At 30.2% G+C, this 11,042-nt stretch overlaps 1 protein-coding gene across 1 annotated transcript in view; it reads right to left on the bottom strand.

Annotated features, from left to right (window-relative positions):
* Nucleotides 1-9,718, bottom strand: part of LOC108912102 (gamma-interferon-inducible lysosomal thiol reductase) — a 29,088-nt gene extending 19,370 nt beyond the window's left edge. Inside the window, exons 1-2 of the mRNA XM_018717266.1 lie at nucleotides 9,608-9,718; nucleotides 4,853-4,990 (exon numbers count right to left, since the gene is read on the bottom strand). Coding sequence (XP_018572782.1) covers nucleotides 4,853-4,990; nucleotides 9,608-9,670 — 201 coding nt within the window. The 5' untranslated portion in view covers nucleotides 9,671-9,718. The remainder of the gene's footprint in view (nucleotides 1-4,852; nucleotides 4,991-9,607) is intronic.
* Between the last annotated feature and the right edge of the window lie 1,324 nt (nucleotides 9,719-11,042).

Here is an 11,042-nt window from a genome sequence, read left to right on the forward strand (position 1 = left end):
TATATATATATATATATATATCTAAAATTTAGTATTAATTAGAATAGAATTACTCAAGAGAAATGTAGCACATTATAATCAAACTTATGTTTCCTTGGTCGCTAGGGACCAAACGGCAAATGTCATCGAAATCTGCTTAGGCGGGTACGTGTAGGTTGCTTACGGCTACGTTTTAAAAATATTTTGAAATATAGGATGTACAGGAAAAGCGTACGATCAAAGTTATGTATTTTTAAATGGAACACCCTGTATTTTACTGCATTTTTAAAATCTCCATACAAAAATAGGTGAACTTTATTAAAGGTTCTGCATACCTAGGACTTATTGTTTGTGAGACATTTCAATTTTACTGAAAATGCAGGCTTAGCGTAGAAATTTAATATTTGCAATAAAAATATAATTTCAAAGAAGCAGCTTTCGAGAGTGTATCTTAGATCCTTGTAGTTATAAATTATTATATTTGTCATCACTTAGTATTGTACAGGGTTTTCAAAAAACTACTGAATACTTTTCTCAATTTTAAACAGCAATAACTTGGTTATTTTAAATGAGACACGCAGTATATTTTTACTTTAGAAATTAGTAAATTTAAAACTCTTTCAAACTGTATATAGATTCCTTATATCTGTCTCTAACGGTATTGGAGATATTTGTGCCGTTTCGTTTTTTATCGAATTTATTTGTAAGATGTATCCACGTGTCTTCATCGAGGTCTTTATTGAATTGGTTTAGATTCTTCTTGATGACGTCTCTTTAAATATAAGTAGAAAAATAAGGATTTTCAAATCCAGTGAGAAATTATTTAAATCGAAAATTTAGTAATAAATGGATAAGTGGGAATGGTGCATGTCAGTGGCCACCTAGGTGTCCAGACCTCACCGTAATGGACTACTTTGTTTCGGGCTATATAAAAAATCTTGTACACAGTGTTCCACCTACTACTTGCGATGATATGAAGGGAAGGATTAGAGATGCATTTTCTACAATCATCCCAGATATCCTAAGGAATATGAAACATCATTTGAAGATAGAATAATATGCTGTATTCAAGAGAATGGTTATTATCAATTCCAACATCTATTAAAATTTTTCTGTTTCTTCTAAAACTAAAATTTCCTTTAATAAATGGTTTTCATGTGGTTCATAATGATAAATTTAATTCAGTTACGTGCAACAAACATATTTATACAACATTAATAACTTTTTATAATTATTCCGCATAAAAAATAATATTTTTTATTAGGAAACTTTCTTGAATATTGCTTTACCAATTCAATAAAGTATAGGGAACCTATAACACAGTTCGAAAGAGTTTTAAATTTCCTAACTCCCAAAGTAAAAATATACTGGGTGTCCCATTTAAAATAACCAAGTTATTGCTGTTTAAAGTTGAGAAAAGTATCCAGCAGTTAGCTAAGTGGCAACAAATATAATAATTTATAACATCAAGGATCTAAAATACACTCTCCAAAGCTGCTTCCTTAATACTATTTTTTTATTGCTAATATTAAATTTTTACGCTAAGCCTACATTTTCACTAAAATTGAAATATCTTACAAACAATAAGTCCTAGGTATGCAGAACATTTAATAAAGTTCACCTATTTTTTACGGTGATCTCAAAAATGCATACAAGGTGTTCCATTTAAAAATACGTAACTTTGATATGGTACGCTTTTCCTGGGTACCCTGAATATTTCAAAATATTTTTAAGATGTAGCCGTAATCAATCTACACGTACCTACCTAAACAGGTTTCGATAACATTTGCCGTTTGGTCCCTAGCGACCGAGGTGTTACTGGTGGCCCACCCTGTATATTTGTCTTGTTCTTGTGTTGAGTATAAAACGTAAACGTATAAACTATAATATAGTTTTTATTAGTGCTTTTGATACTACGTAATCACGTAAACAACTGCTGTTCCCTTCAAATCCTAATAAAAAAGGTTTCGTATCGTCGCGCCGTAGACTGTCGTCCTACCTGACTCGCACATATTGCTGGAGAAGAAGAAGCCATTGTTCGAACAGTATTCAGCACAATACTGTGTTAAGAAATTACGTGTTGTGGTGTGGATTTGCAATTTACTATTAGTGGCTTTTCAAAATGGAAGAAATAATAAATATGGAAGAATTAGGGATATTCTTGCGAGTAAGTATGTTAAAAGAAATAATTTACATTTTATATTTTTTCACAATTTTTTAAATTCCAATATTTTATTGAACAACAATAGCAAATAGCTTTTGCAAATAAAAATATTATTTATTCTATATGCTTCCCTATTTATGGCGATTTTAGCTGATTCCAGCACTGGAATTAATTTTTCCTAATCCTAATGAGCACGATATGCTTGCTGATGACATCTGGTTTCAACAAGATGATGCCCCTCCACATGTTCACCTCGATGTAAGAAATTACCTTAATGAAGTTTTCTCAAATCGATGGATAGGCAGAAGAGGGCCGTTTGAATGACCACCACGCTCCCCTGACTTAACCCTACTAGATTTTTTTGTAGGGTTATCTAAAAAGCAAAGTGTATGTGAACATACCAGACACTATCGAAGGATATCAGAGAAGAAGTTCGAAACGTAACACGAAATGTTGTAATATGTAATAAAATAAATAGTAGTACTAAATTGTTGTTTTCATTTAAGTCCTCCATTTTTTGCCAACTATGACAAAAAAATAGGTATAACCTTATATCCCTGAATTCGTCTTTAGAAGGGCTATTTATACTATAAAATATAGAGCGTCCTATTAAAAGAAAATGTCGGTAATGTTATAGATCTGACAAACATGCCTCAAAGAAATAGAAAATTTTGCAGAAAAGTGACAATTTCTATTTACTAATTGACCTGTTTCAGCGATTTTTTTAAATCTGAACTGGAAAAAAATACGAATTTTATTCCATCATTTTGGGACACAGTGTATACATTAAATCAAAATCAAGTATTATACTCTTGCAGCAAGAAATTATTTTTTTTTTGAGTGTGGGTCTGTGGCAGCTCTTTTGAAAGGCCTTGTAATTCTCTAATGAACCATATCAATAAATTTAGGTAATAGAATTTTGTATAGTGACAAAAAAATATAAAATTAAAACAAAAAATGTAATTTTAACTCAAATTACAATGGATTTGCAAATTGACGACACTCAGTTATAATACAGTGAGAAAAACGAGTAGTAAACTATTCTCAAGCTTGGTATACTTTACTTTTTAAGATCCTCATAAAAAGAAATCTAGAAGAATTAAACCTGGAGAGATAGGTGACCATTCAATTGATCCTCTTCGCCCTATCCCACCTATCTCGAAACACGTTGTCCAAGTAGTTGCTTATCAATACGGCATAGTGTGGGGGTGCACCATCTTGCTGAAGCCACAAATTATTTATTTTTGGAAATAGCCGATTCAATTCGGGAAGTAAATCGTCTTGCAGAAATTATAGATATCTAGGATATTTAAAGTTACTCCGAAAAAGTATGGTTCTGTGATCTTATTAGCTATTATTCCGATCCAAACATTCATTTTCCCTGGGTACTGAGTGTGACACTCCTGCATCCAATGTCGATTTTTAGTTGTTCAATACTGACAAGTTTGACGGTTTACACCACCATTTGGGAGAAATGTTGCTTCAAGAGAAATAAGGGAATATTTTTAGAAAAATCGGATTTCGGTTAAATTTTTCCATTAAAATTTCACAAAATTCGTTTACCAAAATCGTCTTCCAAAAGCTTCTGAACTAAGGTAACTTTGTAAGTATGCTACCTTTCCTTTGTTTAGCATTCTAAGAACTGTTGAATAATCAATATTTTTATCTAATGCTACTTGCCGCTAACTGGTGTGGGGCTGTTCTTTTAATGCTAGTAGAACATCTAGTTTCTTAATTTTTGGTATTTGCTTCCTACTACTTAGGGAGGTCCTTTACATGACCCATTTCTCTAAACTTCTTTTAAATTTTGCTTACTGTGGATTGAGAAACTGGTTCCCGGTTAGTGTATTTATTATTAAATAAAGTACAAACTTCTCTTTGAGTTTTGGTTTTGTATCCACAACCAATCATTATAAGAATTTCAATTCTTTCCGTTTCATATTTATAAAAAACACTTAAATATTTCTACTATATCAGCTTTAACTACTTGACAGAAAAGTGAATTAAGTCTATTTGAATGTAGCCTTATTGATAATACATTTACATTTTTTGAAAAGGCAAATCACGTAAGAAACTTGTAATGTGTGTTTCATTTTACGTGGCGATCTTTATCCCATTTACTTTTGTGTATGATGAAAGTGAATGAAAGAAGCAAATGAATGAAACAATGAAATGATTTTTGAAAAGGATGCATTTAACCAATCTTATTAAAAAATGTAGAAAAACATTGATAACTGTAAATCGTGAGCAGTACAATGATGATAATAAGTTTCAATATCTCAATAATGTGTATACATATCTAGTGTAAACTAATTATATAGTTGTTGAAGCTCCCACAATATCCTCATCAGCAAAAGGTTCTTAGGCAAAAATAAATCAGAAAACACACAAAAGATAAGTAACATTTAATTGTACTTGCTAGCTGTCAATCTTTTTTCATTTTTTTTTTATTTTCTAAGGAAAGCTGAAGAAACATTATTTCTACTTCCACCTAGTCTAAGACTTTTTAGACGAGGCACGTGTATATAAATTTCATATGAAACATTCCCAATTTAATTCTTTCCAATAATTCTCGTTACATTCGTTACCTAAATTGTAGATTTTAAAATAAAAAAGTTTTAAGAATTGTTTTAGGGTGTAAAAATATAATTATCCATGTTTAATAAAATTATTATCATCATTACTGCTTCATAATAAAAGTAGACTCACCTTGGCTGCGCCGTATGGAACTAAATCTAGTTGTAAGGAATCTCCCAATGTTTCGTATCCCGGATATAACTGATCCTGAATAAATTCGTGACAGTACGGACATAAAGCTTCATAATATAAGGTCACTTTCACAGTCTCCTTAAAGCAAATACATAAATTAATATTATATACATTAAATAATTGAAAGAAATATACATCCGAGATAAGGCCACCCAATATTGCACTACTGGTACTGTCAACAAAAACTCCCTAAATCTTGGCTCCACCAATTTTAATGATTCGTTTACAATGAACAATGGCAAAGTGTTGCGTCTACGCGATCGCTGATTGGTTGATAAAAATCTCGTGAAAAATTATACCAATCACCAGAATGTTGTGTTTTAATATAATCTTGATCTTACCGTTTTAATTTTACAAAAATTTAATTGCCAACATGATGGACATAAAATTACTGTTCCAAACAAAATTACTGATTACGTAGCCTGTAATTATTTATGAAGGCTCTGTATATGGATTACAGTGTTTTCTAAAGTCCTCCTTTGGCTATTTTAGACCAATCAGAATTCAAGGATCTAAAATCACTGGTTTTCGAAGTTATAAAAAAAGACCCGAGGATGTTTGCATTAGATTTATAAAACTTGAACTAATAACCCAATAATTAATTAAAGATTAAAAATTCACTAAAATGGTAAAAATGGTATATCAACCCGTTAGCTAGTAGCGGATATATTAGAAGACGCAGAATTGTAAGACCAAAATATTGACACTAATGAGTTATTAAACAAAAAAATAATAGCTCAAAAGTGGCTAGTTTTCCGAAAAGTTAAATTTCCAAAATACTCAGTGGCGTCGAAATTCTTGGTTTCTTAGGACTGCGCCTCCCTGTAACAGTTCATTAAAATTTTTAATTTAATTTATTGGGTACATTATTTGACTAAGTTTCTTGTCAAATATCTTCCAGAAATATTTTTTAAACGGCAACAAAACTAGTAATGCTAGACTGTCGATCCATTAAGCCTTTTAGTCTAAAATGAACTACGAAACAACCTCCTGAAATTATGACACAGACTTCCAAATATCCATTCAAAGTCTTGAAAAAAAAAAATAAAAGTAATTGTTAAAACTTTGTATTGTTTAATTTCATAGAATCTAGTCTATTTCATCTTTTTTTGTAATGAAAATTCACATTCAAAAATGGGTACCTACTCTAAGTGTTTAAAAATATAGTTTTTGTAATTTGATATACGTTGTTATAAAGCGGTGTGCAATTTTTTGTTTTAACTGTTAGGAATAGATTTTAATTAAATCTGGGAGTCATTTTAAAATTATTAAGTAGTTTAGTTTAATTTAGTTGATTAATTATTATTGTGTAGTGTAATTTAATGTTTTTTTTAAATGGCGCATGAATTGATCAATAGAGCGGGTCAGTAAAATATATGTTGTAACCATAGAGTATACGAGTAGCATAATTAATATAAAAAGTACAGGAACGGATTCATGATCAAAAAATAAGCACAGTATGATCTTATAATAATCATGCTTTAATGCCCAACAGAAATCCATTTACAGGGCAATTTATAAACAAAACAATGAATACAATATATAAATAGACAAAAAATATAAATATATCTGAATGCATACAAATATTCTACTGTAATAAATGATAGTGAGTACATTTAATATTAAAATTATAAAGATAAATACAACTAAAAGCTAATTACCATACTCTTCAACGACTAAATTCGTAAGGCTATTTAATGAACAATAGAAAATGTCACATGGTTGCTGTAATCTATCAAAGTTGCCACACATGACGTGCACAGGTGATCTCAGTAAAATGTTAGATCTAGCCGGATTACATCTAAAGGTAACGTATTTCTTGAATTTAGTCTCGGCACATAAAAATTTATAGCAGAAAGTAATTCAGAGCAGTCAGATTGTGTAAAATTTTATATAAAAAAAGATACTGAAATACAAATTCTTCTTGTCTCTAAGCTGGTAATATGAAATCGACTAGTTAACACACTGTAACTTATACCCCTCTCGGGGTAAACACCAACATCTTTAAATACCAGATACTTCAAAAACTTCCTCTGAACATGTTCAACAAGAGTCTTTTGTATATTATAAAAAGGATCCCAAACAAGCACTGCATACTCCAATCTAGAACGTACATACGCAAAATACAAAGTTTTAATAGCATTTATGTCTGTGAATTGCTTACAGTTTCTTAATATAAATCCATAAAATTTTTACGCTTCATTTGTTTTAAGGACTACATGATCAGTAAAAGAAAATTTTGCGTCAAACAATACACCCAAATCCTTGCAAGACTCACACCGGGATAATACAATATTATCAATACTATAATTAAATTTATGGACAGACAACTTTCTGGAAAAACTCAAGATTTTGCATTTGGCTGGGTTAAGATGTAATCTATTTTCAACACACCAGGATTGTATATTGTCAAGTTCTCTCTGCAAATTATTACAATCTTCAAGACTAGTTACGGATGAAAATATTTTTAAATCATTTGCATACAATAACTTACGACAGCTAATTACTTCACTTATATCATTAATGAACAAAACAAACAGTAACGGACCAAGTGTAGAACCCTGAGGTACTCCAGAGGTTGCTACATAAGAGTTAGAATCAAAACCATTGTAACTAACATATTGCATTCTCTTGTATAAGTAGGACTTAATAAAATCTATAAAATCGTTAGAAAAACCAAAGATTGCAAGTTTATAAAGTAAAACCTTGTGATCTATCCTATCAAAAGACTTCGAAAAGTCTGTATACAGCACATCTACCTGTCCTCTATTATCTAAAACTTGGGTGACATATTCAGCAAAGATAGCTAAATTGGTAACAGTTGACCTACCATTAACAAATCCATGCTGGTATGGAGAAATTAGGTTATGGACAGAAAGATAGATACGATTATACAGAACCATTTCGAAGACCTTGGAAAAATTAGAAATAATTGATATCGGTCTATAGATTTTCAACTTTAGACTTGTCTCCATTTTTAAATACAGGACAAACTCTGGCCTCCTTCCAGCAATTTGGAAATGTTCTAGTTTTTAAAGCTAGATTAAATAGTCTACATAAGGGGCGGGCTAAAATTGCAGCACAATCCTTCACAATAAAGGAAGGAATATTATCAGCCCCAGACGTCATTTTGTTTTTTAATTTCTTAATAGCAACAAATACCTCAGTTTCTGTAAATGCATCTAAAACAATGTTATTGCAGCAAGAAATAGAAGAATAATTCAACACGTCATCATCCGATTTCAAAAAGACACTACTAAAAAACTCAGAAAAAGCATTTACAATATCAGACTGTGTATTATAGTACCGATTGTTATATGAGACTTCCCCTGGTATCCTTGAGTTCCCCATTCTAGATTGTACATAAGACCAAAAATATCGGGGATTTTCAGATATAGATGATTGAAGTTTTTCTATATAGTTAAAATAAGCAGTATTTATTTGACTCTTAATTAATGCTCGCACTCGTTTATATTCTTGGAGAAAGAAATCTCTCTTTGTCTTTTTATACTTATTGAAAAATTTTACCTTAGTTTTTATGTTTTTTATGATATCCGAGTTAAACCACGAAGGGTACTTATGTTTAAATGTTTTATACAGTGGCACATTATCGTCACATATTTTGTATAACTTGCAATAAAATTCGTCTACAGCAGAATCAATATTGCTAAATTCAGACAAAAACTCCCAATGACATATCTTACGAATCAATTAAAGAAATTTTTGACAGCCGCTTTTTGCATTTCTTAGTTAATTAGTTCCATTTTATGGTTCTAATTTTTTTTAATCGATGTCGCTACAGCTAATTTACAAATTGTTTATTGAAAAACAACATTGTCAAGTTTTGAGTAAGTGCACCAAGTCAACACTTCCGCTTTTTTACTGAGCTAGTGCTAGTTCTTGTCTTAATTGGTAAATGTTTTTTTTTTAATTTTCTTTCAAGTCCTTTATTTATTTGTACCAGTTTTACACCTATTAATTTTGTTTAATATAAGTTCCGAATAACCCTGTAGAGAGTTGAAATATTGTCCTATTATTTTATTTCTTATTTGTATTGAGAAGTATCTGTACAATTTTGTGAGATGTTGTACCACCTTGCATATTATCATCCCTTTTCACAATTAGTGTATAAATATACTTTTTTTATGCACATTGGATTTGCACAATTTTTTCTATATTTGATTAAGGAAGGATAATGAAGAACAGTTTAATGATAATTAAAAAAATGTGTTTCAGAGTAAGTACCAGAAATTTGAATGATCCTGAATTTTAAGAATATTCATATTGTATGATAGTAATCAAGGCAAAATGTGTAGTGTTATTCCTTTATAATTTAATTTCAAAGCTATTTATGAAGAGATTATAAATTATTTATATTTTACTGATTGCATTCACAAAAGTATTAGACACAACATATTTGACCTAAAATTTAAGGGAGATTTCAAAATAATGATAGAAAGATACAAGGAGTTCTATTTAAAATGATATAGGTAACATATTGTTTATTTAGAAGAAATACAATACAATTCGTACGCAAAATGTAAAATATATAAAATTTTGAATGTTGCAGTGTATTTAGTAGTAATTACCGTAACCGTATTATAAACATAACAAGCAATTTAAAATAATTTTGATATAGGTATTATATTTATTTAAGCAGCAATTCTGCTAGAAACATTAAAATATTTATCTTACCTGCGAAGTTAAACGAACCCAAATACAAATTATAAACAAAAGCGCTATTCTCGCAACAAACATTTTATTTAGCGAACCTATTTGGTACTAAGTTATCGTAAAAATAACGTTAAACCAGCTAAGAGCGAGGGTGATAGGTCAAACTTATCATTTATATTTGCTCGTTTCAATTGTCAATTTTGAACAAACATGTTTAGTTTATTAAATATACCCAGAAGAAATATCTACTAGGATAATATATTGTAATATATTATGTACGGAACACGAGAGAATATTTGATATACAAGGTGATATACAAAGGAAAAAGCGTAAAATTTTTATTGGCGGAAAATACTCTAAAAATAGTCAAAAAGTTTCATATATTTCATGTTCTAAAACGCAACGTTAGAAAAGGAGTTAAATATTCGTAAATAGTAATTTTTCATGTTGTAATATGAAAATGAAATGTATACGAAATGTGGGATCCTATAGAGCATCTTTGAGATGCTCTAAAAAAATCTGTTAGACGTCATTTACTCGCACCGCAAAATCTTCAAGGGCTGGAAAACGCTGTTCTTTTGGAATGGGAAAATATTCCTTAGGAAAGTACCTATTCAGCAGCTAATAAGAAGTTTACCACGACGAATGCAGGCAGTTATACGATCCAGAGGCGGCGAGCGATTACTGAATAAACTTGTTTCATTTTAAATTTACATTGTTAATCATGCATAAAATTGAAAAAGGCGGCGGATCTCCTTTAATAATAGAGATAATAAAGTGAATAAAAAAACAAAATGTTAAGGAAAGATGGGGCTACAATTTGATTTCAATTGCGATATGTTAGAGTTATTGGTATACCCCACATGGTGTTACAAATTTACGAAAAAAAAACACATTATTTTTATTACGCCCGGTATAAACCGAAAATTAACGTTTTATCAAAAACAAGAAGTATAGTGACATTGTCAAGAAATAAACCTACAATGCAAAAAAAATCGTTGACATTGGACTCCAGGTTGCGAAAAAAAGTAGTAACAAAATTTCGGTAAATTTATAATTTAGGTGCGTTAATTTTGAACAGGAGTTTAATTACCTACCTACCTATTCTTAGCAAATTTATAGCTTCACGAGTGCAAACTTATATCGATCGAGTCAGTATTGTTTTGTTTACCCTTTTTGGCTCATATCTTAGCTCGCCTTACTCGTTTGTGAATTCCCTGCGTGATTATATGAATATACTTTTAGTGGCGGAATATTTATTCATAAACAAGTGTTATTGCAACTGCTACGATTACACAGTAAATAATATATTTTAAAATATTCATGAATTATGAATGAATGAACTGAATTAAGTAAAATTTCTTCATTTTCTCAACTAAATATGATTTAATTAATTTAATAGCCTGATAGAGACCTCGAAATGTTTTTAAATAAAAGGTGTTGAGAAAAAAAACTT

This window comes from Anoplophora glabripennis, unplaced genomic scaffold (assembly GCF_000390285.2).
Source record: "Anoplophora glabripennis isolate ALB-LARVAE unplaced genomic scaffold, Agla_2.0 scaffold799, whole genome shotgun sequence".
NCBI lineage: Eukaryota > Metazoa > Arthropoda > Insecta > Coleoptera > Cerambycidae > Anoplophora > Anoplophora glabripennis.